At 39.7% G+C, this 16,218-nt stretch overlaps 1 protein-coding gene across 1 annotated transcript; it reads left to right on the top strand.

Annotated features, from left to right (window-relative positions):
- Positions 1-532: 532 nt before the first annotated feature.
- CTSK (cathepsin K) lies at positions 533-13,020 on the top strand. The gene is made up of 8 exons (XM_043457645.1): positions 533-671; positions 2,449-2,572; positions 3,045-3,167; positions 3,250-3,405; positions 5,119-5,337; positions 9,710-9,875; positions 10,148-10,253; positions 12,370-13,020. The coding sequence occupies exons 2-8, from the start codon at positions 2,450-2,452 to the stop codon at positions 12,467-12,469; spliced, it is 993 nt and encodes a 330-aa protein (XP_043313580.1). The 5' UTR covers positions 533-671; position 2,449; the 3' UTR covers positions 12,470-13,020.
- The last annotated feature ends 3,198 nt before the right edge of the window (positions 13,021-16,218 follow it).

The following is a 16,218-nucleotide window of genomic DNA, read 5'->3' as shown; positions in this document are numbered from 1 at the left end:
TGCTTTAGAACTGGTTTCATACGGACTTTCTGGGCATATCCTTCCTCAACAAAATCATGTTAGTCTGGAAAAGCTATTACCCTGCCTGAAAGCAATGACAGCTTTCAGGCAACAAGTCTATAAAATACAAATGATTTTGGAGCCTGTGACTTCCCTAAGGTACTTTTTTCTAGCTTTTTGTCTTCATTTCCTCATCTGTGATGTGAGGGTCAGACACAAATTTTAAAACAGGTTTCAAAGTTGGAGAAATGAATAATAACAGGAAAGGGGCCAGAAAAGAGATAATCCCCTAGTGTAACACATAATATATGCTTGTCCATCCACCAAGGAGAAGGTAAGCCCCAACTTGGGTAATAATGTATTGAGGTCTTTTTTGTCTGTCTCAAAGGCAGGCAGCCATGTGAAACTAAATACCTAACTCTCCGCCCTGCCACACATGCTCCACATGCGCACAGAGGAACGAGGCAAATCTGCTGCCTCCTTCCCTCCTCCCTAACCCCCCTCTCTCAGCATTTCTATCTCCACTGCCCTCCCCATCCAAATTTTCCAGCCAGCAGCCAGAGCTGACTTCCGCAATCCTGGTGGAATAAATCCAGCACCCCTAGTCATCCGGCCACATTATCCACACTTCTCTGCTGAGACGAGCCCAGAGAACAGATCCCCATCAACAGGTAACATTTTCAGCTTCCTGGATCTTTTAACCTCTCATTCCTGTCAGTTCTCCATTTTTAGGAATATTAGGAACATAGTGACTTGTAGATCAAAATGAACTTTATAGGCTGTCTGGATGAAAACAGTGATGTCCTCCTTTGGCTATTTCCTGGCTAAGTAAAATCTGCCTGGAAACCTTTAGGACTCCTTTTATGGTTTATATGTATGTATACGTGGTTGTTAGTGAAAGCAAAAAATATAAGGCCTTCTTTACCCATCCCTCAAAGAGTGGCCTCAGGGTTGTTTTTTTTTTTTTGGTTGGTAGGGAGGCAAAGGTACTAAAAGGGTTAAGTTACTAGCAGGGAGGAGGAGAGTGCAGAAGGGTGGTAGCTCAGTAAGGTCTTCCTATTCTTGAGAATCTCAAAAGCCCTGGACACTCCACATATTAAGTGTCCTGCTGGACATTTTGCCAATGTGCAAAGATTACACAAAAAATAGACAAGTTTAAAAATCATGCAAGCTGTACGACTTGCCGCAGACTAAACTTGCTGTTAAAATGGAGGACGTGATTAGCAAGACACTCCAAGAAGTGAACGAAGCTAGAGTAAACTTACGAAAAGCTGTGCGACTGGAGTAAACTTACGAAAAGCTGTGCGACTAATGATCAAACAACATTGCTTTTCTGTCTTATGTTCTTCTAACAAACGGGTTTCTGAGGCTTTTTTGTCCTGTGAGGCAGTCCCAGAGGTTATGTGGGTTTTTTGGTCAGGAAAAAAAAAAAGCTTTCCTCCCACAGCAGCTGGTTGAAATTAGGACAGTTTCCTGCCTCAGGAAGGAGCAGGAAGAGAAAGGAGGAAGTGCAGAAGAACGCTGAGGGGATATCTCATCGAGAATAGGCAATGCTGTCAACTTTACCCTTGTCCCCTGCTGGCAAGATTAGGAGCAGAAGCAAAATTTAGGCAAGGAACAGAAGAATACCTTGAAGAAATGATCAGGAAGCAAAGACTTAGCTCTCCTTTGTGTATTCTCCAATCCCATTCATCTTACCCTACACCTGTCCATCTCCTCCGAGTCTGCTGGAGACACTGGAGCAGACAGGTGTTGCTCCCATCCTGCTTGTCCATTTTCTTCCCAATTTGTGGTTATCTGTTCAAGTTTGTGTGTGTATGTGTATAGTCTCCCAGAATACTTGGGACCAGATGTATCAGTATCACAACCAAACCCAGACCCCCCTCCCCCACCTATCATTGCTTTATCATATGGAAATCACTCTCAGTCTTTGTCTGCCTTCCTCATAAAGCCTAGTTTTCCTCTGCCTCATGGTCCAGAGGAAGGGGCTCCTAACTTTGGGTTTAGGAACTCCACAGGATTATTGTATGTGTATTCATTTTTCTGGCAAGAGGAATTAATAGTGGGTTGCAATTTTTTATTAGCTTGTCATGTGAGTCTGTGATTCCCAAAGATTAAGAACCACCTGTCCGAGCATATGGTTCCAGCTGTTTTCCTCATCCCAAGTCAGGTTAGGAACCTCTGGACAACCAGAAGAGTCTCCCCCAATTATGGCTTCCCAGGTGGTGTTAGTGGTAAAGAACCTAATTGCCAATGCAAGAGGCATAAGAGACTTGGGTCCCATCCCTGAGTTAGGAAGATCCCCTGGAGGAGGAAATGGCAACCCACTCCAGTGTTCTTGCCTAGAGAATCCATGAACAGAGTCTGGTGGGCTCTAGTCCATAGGGTTGGCAAGAGTTGGACATGACTGGAACTACCACGCACGCCCCTAACTATCCTATTCTCCAGGATGTGGGGGCTCACGGTTCTTCTACTGCTGCCTGTGGTGAGCTTTGCTCTATACCCCGAGGAGATACTGGACACCCAGTGGGAGCTATGGAAGAAGACCTACAGAAAGCAGTATAACAGCAAGGTGCCTGGGAACCTGGAGGAGAACGTGGGAAGGCTGGAACCCGAGATGTCCAATCCTAGCTTCCAAACTCCTTTCTTCAATTTCAGTATTATAATACAACCAAGCAAACCTGTCCCTGTTCCCTGTTAACATATACTCTCTATTCCTACTCCTCAAGTCATCCTCAATCAAGTCCTATCTTTTCTTTTCTTTATAACTGTCTTATAGGTCTCTTTTGGGAAGCCTTCTCAAATAATGCTATCAATCCATAAGCAATTTTCCTCTATAAATCAGTGATTTGAGTTTTATTATTTGCAGTTGTTTATATATTGATTTTTGCATGCTCTTAACAATCCCATGGTCAGTTCCCCAACTCGATGGTAAATCCTCTATGATTATAAATTTAATCTCTTCTGAAAACCTCCACAGTACTATGTAAGTAACTTTATACACAGGACACAGTCTATGCCAATACTAGTTATGCTCTGTTTAGGTGGATGAAATCTCTCGGCGTTTAATTTGGGAAAAAAACCTGAAGCGTATTTCCATCCATAATCTTGAGGCCTCGCTTGGTGTCCATACATATGAACTGGCCATGAATCACTTGGGGGACATGGTGAGTTGAACCTCAGTTCCTGGTCTATCTGCCTGTTTTGTCTTGGTTCCCTGCTTATGCCTGGCCTCTTTCTTTGTCCCAGACCAGTGAAGAAGTGGTTCAGAAGATGACTGGACTCAAAGTACCCGCTTCTCGTTCCCGCAGTAATGACACCCTCTATACCCCAGACTGGGAAGGCAGAACCCCAGACTCTATTGATTATCGGAAGAAGGGATACGTTACTCCTGTCAAAAACCAGGTATCCTCCTTTCTGTTGGGTGTGGGTATGTAAACTAGCATGATCTCTCCCTTTTTCTGCTTGTTTGTTTCTAAGGTATGAGGGCACCAGAAAGAGAGGGGAAAGAATTAAGTTACACCTCCCACTGCCAAGAGAATAAAGCCTATTCTGTTGTTTAAATCATCACCTGTTTTTGTGAATTTAGGTTGTTTTTTCCTTTTTCTACAAATAGTATTGCTATAAGCATCTGTGTGCATATATACAAATAGTTATGCAAAATAAATCTTAAAATTGGAATCAGTAGGTCACAGAATCCTTTCCACAAAAGTTTTTACAATCTTATATTCTTACCAGCCTGAGAATGTAAGTTTTCCCACAACCTTAACAATGCTGATTGTATCTGCCAGATGAACACTTGATCTAACATTCATTCAACAACCACAGTTTTTGCAGAACCTACCAGGTATAGTGCTAGACAGTAGAGAGGACTAAGACATAACTTGTGTTCTCAAGAAATCCCCAGTCTTAAAAAATAGAACTAGCAGGAAAGAAAAAAATGTATCATCTAGCTGAACACACACTGATAATAATAGTTAGCACTTTTTGGGAGATTATTATTATTGCACATAATAATTCATCCTTTATATGAATTAACTTTTTAAATTCTCATAATCCCATTTTATTATTATTCTTCACAATTTACACATAAAAGCAGTGTGGTACAGAGAGGTTTAGTAATTTACCCAAGGTCACTGAACTAGTGTGTTACAAAGCCAGTACAGATGGTCCCTGACTTGTTTTTTAGCAAGATAATAAATCCTTAATTATTTGTCTACATTGTTTTTACAGCAAATATCTTGTGCAAATATACACAATTAGTATCATTGTTTCTAACACAATAGTTATATTTTTATAAGTCTTCACATTTCTATTCCCTATGTGCCCGAGAACTACCTTTAAAGAGTACTTCTTTTATCTGCAGTATTTCTTCATTTGTAAAAGTATTAAAGAACATGGAAAACTTTTCCTGTCCTAGAGTAGTTCTCTGACTTTCTAATGGTTCACCTTATAATATTTTTGACTTCATAATGGTATAAAAGTGATAGGCATTCCTTAGAAACTGTACTTCAAATTTTAAATTTTGATCTTTTCCCAGGCGAGCAATATGTAGTATGATACCTTCTCTTGATGTTAGGTTGTGGTAGCAGGCCATGGTCATGAGGGTAAACACAAATACAGCCATTCTGTTTTTCACTTTCAGTACAATTGTAATAAAATTGCGTAAGATATTCAATATAATTATAACTCAGTAAATTACAGGAGATATTCAACACTAATAGGCTTTGTGTGAGATTATTTTGCCTGACTCGAGGCTAATGTAAGTGTTCTGAGTACATGTAAGTCAGGCTGGGCTAAGTTGTGACGTTCAGTAGGTTGGGGTATTGCATTTTCACCTTACTATTTTTCAGTTCATGATGGATTCGTTGATTCATTGAAGTGCTGTACTCTGCTTTACTGCAACTAATGGTAACAGTAGTAACAACAGTTATTAATAGCAACAATAGCAATAGATCACTGCAACAAAGATTAAGTGAAGGGAAACAGGAATACTTCATAGAAAAGGGGATGGGTGCTGGAATTTATAAAATGTATGAAATTTCATCGGGCAGCTAGAAGAGAGAAACGGAAAGTGTGAACAGCAATTATTGATGGCTTCTCTGTTATGCCTCTCAGGGTCAGTGTGGTTCCTGTTGGGCTTTTAGCTCTGTGGGTGCCCTGGAGGGCCAACTCAAGAAGAAAACCGGCAAACTCTTAAATCTGAGTCCACAGAACCTGGTGGATTGTGTGTCTGAGAATGATGGCTGCGGAGGGGGCTATATGACCAATGCCTTCCAGTATGTGCAGAAGAACCGGGGCATTGACTCTGAAGATGCCTACCCATATGTTGGACAGGTGAGACTGTCCCACACAGTCATATAGTTCTGTAATGGCTTCTCCTTCTCTGGCATGACATTTTGTTCTGGAAGCAGTTCCAGAAATCTTGTTTTCTGTTACCTTATCCAGCTTTCTTAATGGAATGATTTCCCACAAAAAAGCCAAGAAGATTCACATAGTCTGGGAGAATTTGTGTGTGTGTTTTAAAATTAATTAATTTGTTGCTTGACACAGTCTTTCTCTAGTTGTGGTGAGCGAGGCCTACTCTCTAGTTGTTGGCTTCTCATTGCAAAACTTAGGCTCTAAGACATGTGGGCTCAGTAGTTGTGGAGCACAGGTTTTAGTTGCCCCACAGCATGTGGGATCTTCCCAAATCAGGAATCGAACATGTGTCTCCTGCATTGGTAAGTGGATTCTTACCCAGTGGACCACCAGGGAAGGCCAGTCTGGGAAAATTTGGGGAGCTTAAGTTACCATGGCTCCTAACTGTCTCTCTGCCCTGGAGGAGGACAGGCTATCCCATAGATCTCTGAGTAGGTCTCTATAACTCTCTATTTAACTCTTCCACTCCCATCAGAAATCTCTTAAGCCCACCATGCTAATTTCATGAATCATGTGGCTTTATTTTGTATGATCTCAATGTGGATTTGGGGAACATTTAAGCAAATTAGGTAAGTTAACATGTTAACATGTTTAAAATGAGATAAAAAAGCAAGTTGCTTCATATTTATTGCAATTTTAGAGATGAACTCACTTCCTCCCATAAGGTCCTTTAGTAATAGGAAGATCTTTCTTATCTAAAAGGAAGAAGATCTGAGGACATTTTTATATACATGGAGTTGATAGGTAATATGGGGGCCTTTGCAGCAGGAGCCTTTAAAGTAGGGATTGCAAGTCTGAGTAATACAAATGATGGCTACTGTGTGCTAAGCCGTGTAATTAGTGCATGTTCTCATTTAATCCTTATAAAAGCCCTGTAAGGTACCCTTATCCTCACTTTATAGGTGAGAACATAGAAGGACATAGACGCTTAAGGAGATAAAATGGCATATTCAAATTCACACCTCTAGTTATGTAGCAGAGCCAAGATCTACCCATCAGATCTGTTTATCTGCTGCAGATATTCCCAGTCTTGTCATCTATTCACACGTTCAAGAATTTCTTTACTAGAATATAATATCTAGGAACAGAATTGGTCTGAGTCTTAGGGTCTGTGCATCTTCAACTATACTAGATGATGTCAAATTGCTTACCAAAGTATTTGGAAAATTTATATTCCCATGTGCATAGTATAAGAAATCCTGTTGATTCACAGCTTCGTCAGTATGCTTATCTGGCCATCTGCATTTCTTCATAAATTGACTGCTTATATCTTTTGTGTATGATTGTGTGTGCGCTCAGTCATGTGTGACTCATAGCAATCCTGTAGACTGTAGCTCACCAGGCTCCTCTATCCATGGAATTTTACAGGCAAGAATACTGGAGCAGGTTGCCATTTCCTACTCCAGGGGATCTTCCCAACCCAGAGATTGAACCCGTGTCTCTTGGGTCTCCTGATTCTTTACCACTGCGCTACCATGGAAGCATCTATATTGTTTGCCCATTTTTTAATTAGATTTTATTCTCTTTCTTACTAATGTTTAAAAAATATAAAAAGATATTTGGATACTAATACTATGTGTATTGGGCTTCCCTGGTGGCCCAGTGGTAAAGAAGCTGCCTGCCAGTGCCGGAGATGTGGGTTCAATCCCTGAGTCAGGAAGATCCTCTGGAGAAGAAAATGGCAACCCACTTCAGTATTCTCGCCTGGGAAATCCTGTGGACAGAGGAACCTGGCAGACTATAGTCTATGGGATTGCAAAAGAGTCAGACTAAACAACAACTATAACTATGTGTTTTCTTTTCTTTCTGTTTATGATGTCTTTCAATCCAGAGAAGTTCTTAATTTTAGAAAAATGATTTTTTCCTTTGCAATTTGAGCCTTTAAAAACCCAATAACAGTGAGTTTTATTTATTTATATTTAGTCATCTGATGCAATAATATGCTCATTAATGTAAATGACTGAACAGATCCATTTCACTGGATACTCAACAATCTACATAGTAAAGTCACTTCAACACATCCTCATGAAGTTTCATGCCATTATTATTCCATGTTATTTTTTTTTTTTAGTTGTCAGGTATACAAATCAGGAAAGTTGGAGGTTGTATGTGGAAGGATTTTTCTTTAATCTGTATACAGTTTTCATAGGGCTGCTAGTGTAAGCTGCAGCATACTAAAGCTGCCCTAACAGATTAACTTTTTAATTCTGAATACATCAGGCGATTAGTGACATAACCCAAATGTGACAAAATATTTTTTTAAATTGTAAAATATTTTTTGACAACTTTTTTTGTCACTTGATATCAAAAAAATGAAACAAATCCTAATAGTATATACAAAAAAACAGGTTCCTGGTTATAACTTTTTTCCATGTTGCTTTATCCAGGCAGCCAATTTAAAGGTTTGTCTAACTATATTAAAAAAATAAATATTATTAGAACTAGTTGTTGATCACTTATCCATTGACAGCTTACATCATTTATTCAGTACTGTATTAACCAGTCTGTTGAGGGATAGTTTAACAACTCAGAAACTCTGAATAAAAATTATATAACATTTGAACCCCTGTTTTGAAATAGAAGGAGCAATTGACTTATAATTTTTGTTCCCCTACCCCCTCAAATGATCTCTTCAGCATTTTAGAGGAATATGCAATGATTTTGGTTTTATAATCAATCAAAATGGAGAGTTAGCCATCATAAGACATGTGTTACATTTTTAATATTCTGAATCTTGGACAACTGTTATCATTATTTTTATTGTCCAAAAAAAGAACTTCTTATATGAACATGTAAATAAATGGAAGAAGGTCACGAAAAAACAAAGTTTAAAAAAGAAGAGATCTGATAGTGCAGCAAGCAGATAATAACAGTAATTTAAGTTCATTCCAGCCACAATACAAGTTACTTTTACTTTAAAATATTGTTACGTGGTATCCTTCCAAATCCATCCCCTAGATATTTTATTGTACTTGTATATCTATGCAATTTTTGGTACTAGGAGGCACCAAGGGTTTGGATCATATGGCAAAGGAATCTAGAGAAATTATTAATACAGGACATTACTATAATCTTAGACTGTCACATCAAATGCTACCATTGTTGTTAGTGTTTAGATAATTTTTTAAAAGTATTTATTTATTTATTTTTGGCTGCATCAGGTCTTGGTTGCTATGCAGAGGCTTTCTCTAGTTGTGGCAAGCAGGAGCTAATCTTTGTTGTGGTGTGCAGGCTTCTCATTCCAGTGACTTCTCTTGTTGCAGAGCACAGTCTCTAGGCATGCAGGCTTCAGTAGTTTTGACACACAGGCTTAATTGTTCCATGGCATAAGGGATCTTCCCAGACCAGGGATCGAGCCATGTCCCTTGTATTGGCAGGTGAATTCTTAACCACTGGACCACAAGGGAAGCCCTAGATAATGTATTCTTGTAGATGGAATGCTAGGGTTTTTGAGGGGAAGCCTCTAGGAAAATGAACAGCCAAAAAGAATACAACACTTTGACATGGGTTGCCGTTAGATTCCATGATTCTGGTTTGACAGTGAAACACATCAGTGTTAACTAGACCTGAAAAACATACTGTTGGAAATTCACAGGATAAATTACTAAGTTCTTTATTAATTTGTTTTAGTGTCACGTTATGTGATTTTACCTCTCTCTCTCATGAGAGCACAAGGTCAGCCAGAACGCTGACCTGATACAGGTGCATGGGGCCAAGGTCTTCTGTCTAGCTGGGACTGGGTCTCCTCCCAACACAGGAGCTGCTGCCTCCTTGCCTACTGAGGATCACACATACTACATTGCCAGAGTTGATTTGTGGATTGTTTTTTTTTTTAAATCTAATTTCAGTAATCTTTATCTACTCTGAGGTAATAAAAATATTCCTTTTTTAAAGTTTTATAGTGTTTTCTTTCACATTTATGTTTTAAAACCACCTGGAGCTGATTTTTGTGCATGGTACAAGGTATACAATTTTCATGTTCTTTTTAGAATTTTTAATTTAATTTTCATTGGAGAATAATGGCTTTACAATATTGTGTTGTTTTCTGCCATATATCAGCATGAATCAGCCGCAGGTATGTGTATGTCCCCTCCCTCTTGAACTTCCCTCCCACCTCCCACCCCATATTCTTTTCTTACAGTTTCTAAAATGGTGAGGAGAGAACAGACCCTTTGTGGAGACTCAAGTCTGCTTCCGGGCACTGATGTCACCCAAAACTTTAACAGACTTTCTCACCAGTTAATTGCCTTTGTTTTGTCCTAGTCTTATTTTAACCTTGTTTTTCCAGGATGAAAATTGTATGTACAATCCAACAGGCAAGGCAGCTAAGTGCAGAGGGTACAGAGAGATCCCTGAAGGAAATGAAAAAGCCCTGAAGAGGGCTGTAGCCCGAGTGGGACCCATCTCTGTGGCCATTGATGCAAGCCTGACCTCCTTCCAGTTTTACAGAAAAGGTAAGGTGCTGTTCCTATAGAGCACAATCAGCCTTCTCTCATGATGTGGACTGGGCAGCTTCCCCAAGGGTACCAGGCATTTTCAGTACTTGTTTCCACAATCAGACTGAGTCCACCAGAGAGAAACAGCTGCCACAGCACAGACCATCTCTTTTGTAAGTCCTCTTACAAAAGACTGGGACAGGATTCTACAGAGCGTCTCCTAGAGTGGGAGACCCCACAGGGCAACCCTTGGATTGCAGAAAGCTTCACCTTGATAATTTGTTTCCTAGGTGTGTATTATGATGAAAACTGCAATAGTGATAATCTGAACCACGCGGTTTTGGCAGTGGGATATGGGATCCAGAAGGGGAACAAGCACTGGATAATTAAAAACAGGTAATTATGGGAACCCCATATTTGTCACCCCCTCACTCTCTTAACACTCAACTTCAACTTCCCAATATTCCTTTTTTTCTCTCAAAAGAAAATTTTCTCTTGTTTCAATTCTACCTTCCCAATCTGAGGCTATTCATTCTAACATAATGGCCAGACAAGAGTACTAAAGGTGTGTGTTGGACAGCTGGCCCGTGTTCAAGGTGCTTAGTCACATACACAAACATGTGAGCAGATGTCTGTCTTCAGTGATCTCATAGCCCCTGAAAAAGACAGACCTAGCTAATGTGAGAATATAAAGGAGCACCAGGAGCCAGCAGGAGCTTTGGAATTTTATGTATTTTTTCTTTTTTCTCTAATGTGATTGGTTTTTTAGGGAGGTTTCCATCATTAGTCTGATGGTAAGCATTAGGGAACAATATAAACAATGTAAAAGTTTAATATCCCCTTGTGTAGCTTTTTGCTCTTAGGATAGACATATATCAGAATTGGCCAGAGATTTTGAAGTCTGTGAAGATAAATGCGTTTCAGAAAGCAGATATGAGCACCAAAAACAAAATTAGTATTTCCTTCTCTAGTATTGGGAATAAATAAAAACTACAGGGCCCCTTGGCTCTCTATTTCTCTTTAGCTCCTTATGACTTTATGGATAGGGTGCAGGTTTATAGGAATTACTATTTTCCTTTCCTCATTGATCAACACCAGCCTGGCAGTAGCACTGGTTAAACTTTCTGTCCTTGACGCCCTCCAGAGGAGCAGGGCCCTAGAATCTGGGGAGTTCAGGGGGCAATGTAGCAGTGTAACCAAGTTTGGCATGCTGCCTGGAGGGCTGGCAGGATGCAATGTGAGGCTGGGAATAACTTTTTAAATCACAGTCCGAACTAAGAGTGGGCCTGTGCACCTTCCTAAGAGGGTATTCCTTCTCCCACAGCTTCTGTCTTGTGTTCTTCCTTTCTCCTTTCTCAGCCCAGGCACTTACCCTGTCCTTTCTTTTCGATCAAGTGATAAGTTCTGCATCCAAGAGAGCTGGAAAGAATAAAGGACATGCGCAGGCAGGATCAGGGTCTTTGGGAACCGCTGGATAAGGGAACAGGGGTAGGGTAAATTGCTTAAGTAAATGTACCAGGTAACTGGTAAATTTTCAGGTTGGGAAAAAAGGACAGTAAACTTATGAAAATAATTTAGGAAGATATATAGACCAATCTCTCCCCATTCCCCTGTTTTTCTGTCTGTCTCTGTCTTTATCTGTATCTAATCTTCCAACCTTTTCACTTGTCTCCTTAGCAGTCTCATCTATTCTTATGGCTTCATTCATCTCTCCTATGACTGTTGTTCAGGTGCTCAATTTGTCTGACTCTCTGTGACCCCATGGACTGCAGCACACCAGACTTCCCTGTCCTTCACTGTCTCCCAGAGGTTGCACAAACTCATGTCCATTGAGTCGGTGATGCCATCCAACCATCTCGTCCCCTGTCGCCACCTCTCCTATGGGTTCACTCCCAAGCCAAGACCACCAGCTTCAGCCTCTCTTGCCTCTTTCTTATGCTCTAGACTCATGTTTTCAAGATAATTTATCATTAAACCCAAGTTGAATGACTTCACTGTCCTAATCAGAAAACTTCAATGTCTCCTCCACTATCATGGGCCAGAGGGTCAAAATCTTTAGCCTGGCCAGAAAGATCCCCTTAACCTAATCTCCCACTATACCTTAACAGGCACCCTGTTTTTCAGCTATATGATTTTTTTTTTAGTTGAAGTATACTTGATTCACAATTCTGTGATAGCTCTGGGTGTATGGCAGTTAGCTGCATGATCTTAACACGTATCCCATGCTTTCCCGCTGGCTTCCCATTTCCACAGGTCCAAATTCTATCAGCCTTTGGGCTCAGCTCAAGTGCCACCTCTTTTGTTAAGCCCTTTTTGATCCCCTTGAGCAGAAGCAATCTCTCTTGTAACGCTATGCCTTCTCTCCATTTCTTGACTTTAAAGTCTTTAAAGGTTTATTTATTTATTTTGATTTATTTATTTTGGTAAACCATCAAAACCTAACACAATACTCAGTAAACTTTTTATTGAATAAACTAAGGGTACTAAGTATTTTCCTTGCTTGGTCCTACAGCTGGGGAGAAAACTGGGGAAACAAAGGCTATATTCTCATGGCCCGGAATAAGAACAACGCTTGTGGCATTGCCAACCTGGCCAGCTTCCCCAAGATGTGACTTCCACCAGCCAACCCCGTCCTGCTCTTCCATTCCTTCCACAGTGGTGCAACATACTTACGTACCTTAAAGGAAACTGGCGTGCCTTTCTTGACACAGATGTGGTGACACAGAGATTGTCCGTTCAGTCTCCCTGTTTGTGCTTCAAGTGACACTCCTACTACTTTCTTCTCTTCACCCAAGGTCTTTATTTTCTCATTGTTGCCACAGTAGAATTTCCCTAGTAGGCATGCACTCTGCCCTGACTGTGTTCTGAGGCTGATGCTGTATGGAGGCTAGAGACCCTCAGATAGGCTAGATTCTCATTCACAGGGACTAGTTAGCTTTAACCACTTGAAAGGACTAAGGTGACCTGACTTCTCAGTCTCCACGTTTACTTCTCTATCTTCCAGGTAGAAATTCCACCCCATTAATAAATCTATTCACAAATCTTTGGTACAAGTTTACATGATACAACAAATGTGTTTTCTTTTTCCTTCTTTGCATTGTTAAAGTAAACTGTATTTATCGCTAATCTATAATTTAATAAATAGCTGTTTAGTAAACCTTCATTTTGTGTCAGATACTGGGCTAGGTGCTGGAGACAAAAAAATGAACAAAACATATTCCTTATATATGATGTGCTCACAGTTTGGAGATTCTGTTGCATAAACAATTCATCCTAACTCATTTATTTGTTTATTCCTTCCACTAACATTTTTTAGTGTTTACTTGAGAGTTGTACTAAGTTTCAGGGATTAAATGGATATAAAAAGATTTCAATATTTAATTCTATCTGTATGGAGACCAGATTAAATGATACATGAACCTAGGTCTTGAAAAATATCTTAAGGCCTTTTCCGTGGTTCGAGAACCTAAACTTTTGCTGTCACCAAAAGAGGAAATTGAAACTCTTTATAATAATTCCTTAGCAGTATCAATTTTAAAAGAAAGTAGCTGGCTAATAGTAATTCAGCACAACGAGCTTTTGCCACTTTTCACAAAATGTTTTTTGAGCATCTGTTATTACTCCTAGAAAGAGTTCACATTTATTAAACACTGACTGTGTGTCAGGCTCTACTTCACATCATGCTGGGCAAAAACCATCTTTTTTTGTTTGTCAGTATTTATTACCATGTCATTTGCAGTGTATTCAAAGCTACCAGGATGAAACAAATTAGTAAGATGTGGCCCTGATTTCTATGAAAGTTATAGACTAGTGTCAGACACAAAAACAACTAATAATATCAACCATAATTAAATAAATATGAACTATGGAAGCTCAGGATTGAGTCACTCATTCTTAAAATATTTTAGATGCGGTTTCATTGAAAACAAAGCTTTGAAATATCTGAATGTGCAGAGAAGACTGGGGATTGAGGGGGATGAGGAAATGGAGAGATTGGGGGTGATGTGAAGAGCTGGATTAGGTGAGGCTGAAGGTTCTGGGTGAATAAATCACCAAGAGAGTGTGTGTGAATGATAAGGGCTGCAGTGGCTGCAAGTATAGGGTGCAAACACATATGTAGAACTGAGGAGAGAAAGTAGTTTGGAAGTAAGTCCAAGAAGACCTTGAAAGCATTTGGTGTCCCAAGAAGTTCATACTTTATTTTAGAAACATTCAGGCATTTAATTGGCATCAAATATTTTTGAGTAGGAGAAAGACACAATCAGAATTTTTTTATGTTAGCAGTGCTCCTCTGGCAGTGCTGTAAAGAACAAATAACAGATGAGGAACAAAATGAAGATGCAAGAAAATGGAAAGTCAACATTTAGGAGACATTGCACATACTCTAGGGCTTTCCAGGTGGCACGGTGGTAAAGAATCCACCTGCCAATGCAGGAGACATAAGAGATGTTGGCTTGATCCCTGGGTTGGGAAGATTCCCTGGAGTAGGAAATGGCAACCACTCTATTATTCTTGCCTGGAAAATCCCATGGACAGAGGAGCCTGGTAAGCTACAGTCCATGGGGCCGCAAAGAGTCGGGCACAACTGAACGACTTCACTTTCATTCACTTTCCAGTATTCTTGCCTGGACAATTCCATGGTCAGAGGGACCTGGTGGCTACAGTCCTGGGGGTAGCAAAGAGTCAGAGATGACTGAGCACACACACACTCTATTTCTTCTCAAGAAAAGAATATTTAATGGAAGAATAACTCCTGAACTTTTCTGAAGCTCAGGTATTAATTTGGCAGATTGGGAATGTAAAATGACATTCAGACCCAAAGACTAGTATATTGAAATGTGTAGGCATGAGTGAGCACATTCAGTAACCTGCAGGTAGTTTCTGCGATGCTTTGTAGAGACAAGCTTGAGAGAGGTCTGACTCCTCACTAGGCAAATCTACACACTTATATTGTTTTGATTTTTTTTTTTTTTCTTTCTGCCTGAAGAACATCCCTTAAAATTTCCTTTTGTATGGCTGTGTGAGCAAAAATTTATTTTATTCCTGTATGTATTTGGGTTTATTTCTAGATTTTCTATTCTGATAGATTAAAATGTATATCTGTACTTAACTGGTTTCATACATTTTATAATGTTTTAGTATCTAGTCACATTAGTCTTCCCCTTATTACTTTCCTTTTCTAGATTATTTTCCCTGAAAAGTCTTGTTTTCTATTTTTTCCATGTTCTTTAGAATTAGCCTGCCAAGTTGTCTAAAATTCTGCTGGTATTTTTATTTGGATGACATTAAATTTATATCTTTAATTAGGGAAAACTGACCTCTTTATAGTATTGAATCTTCCTATCTAAGAGTAAGAGGTGCCTTTATATTTTGTCAAATGTTCTTTTGTGCCCTTCTTATAGATATTACCCATTTCTTGCTAACCTCTTTTCTAGTGAGTTTACCTTTTATTATTATTTTGCACTTTAAATGTGGTCTTTTCCAGTATAATTTCTGATTGGATGTGTATTTGAAAGCTGTTGATTTCTCTTATATTAGTTTTTGTACTCAGCTACCTTACCTTGAATAGACTTGTGGAGCCACCATTTCATGTTCCCACCCGAGTGCTGAGTGTTCACTTCTTCACTTCCTCACCCTCTCTGTATTGTCTGATACCAGCTGTCCTGGTGGGCGTGAGGTGGGTCTCAGTGTGGGTTTGGTCTGTGTTGCCTTGGTGACTGATGCTGTTGAGCATCTTTGCATGGGCTAAAGAGCCATTCAAATGTCTTTCTTGGTGAACTTACAAACTTTTGCCCATTTTTAATTGGATTGTCTTTTATTTAGTCCTAAGAATTCTTTAAATATTTTGGATACAACTCCTTTATCAGGTGTATGATTTTCAAATATTTTTTCCCAGTCTGCAAATTTTCTTTCCATTTTTAAATTTTTTAGGTCATGCTGTATGGCATATGGGATGTGGGATCTTAGTTCTCCAACCAGGGGTCAAACCCGTGCCCCCTGCATTGGGAGTCTTAACCACTGGACCACCAGGGAAGTCCCTTCTTTTCAATTTCTTAAGAGAGTCTTGAAATGCAAAGGTTTTTATTGCTGATAAAATGCAGTTTAGCAGTTTTCCTGTGTATAGACTATGCTTTTGGTGTCATGTAACCTTCAGCAAACTAGGAATAGGGAGAAACAGCTTCAATTTGATAAACAGCTTCAATAGGGATAAACATCCACAAAATACTTACAGGTAACATTATACTTTGGAGAAGGGAATGGCAGCCTCCTCCAATATTCTTGCCTGGAGAATCCCATGAACAGAGGAGCCTGGTGGGCTACAATCCCATGGGGTTTCAAAGAGTAAGACACGACTGAGCGA

Source organism: Cervus canadensis, chromosome 2 (genome assembly GCF_019320065.1).
Source record: "Cervus canadensis isolate Bull #8, Minnesota chromosome 2, ASM1932006v1, whole genome shotgun sequence".
Taxonomy (NCBI): domain Eukaryota; kingdom Metazoa; phylum Chordata; class Mammalia; order Artiodactyla; family Cervidae; genus Cervus; species Cervus canadensis.
Note: the sequence above shows the minus strand (reverse complement) of the source record. Positions and strands in the feature narration are given on the sequence as shown.

What these genes read in the sequence shown, in the direction of transcription:
- CTSK (XM_043457645.1), top strand. Translation starts at nt 2,450, where the DNA reads ATGTGGGGGCTCACGGTTCTTCTACTGCTGCCTGTGGTGAGCTTTGCT. An exon ending in TTACTCCTGTCAAAAACCAG is followed by an intron (nt 3,406 to 5,118) that starts GTATCCTCCTTT and finishes TATGCCTCTCAG; the next exon opens with GGTCAGTGTGGTTCCTGTTG. An exon ending in CACTGGATAATTAAAAACAG is followed by an intron (nt 10,254 to 12,369) that starts GTAATTATGGGA and finishes TTGGTCCTACAG; the next exon opens with CTGGGGAGAAAACTGGGGAA.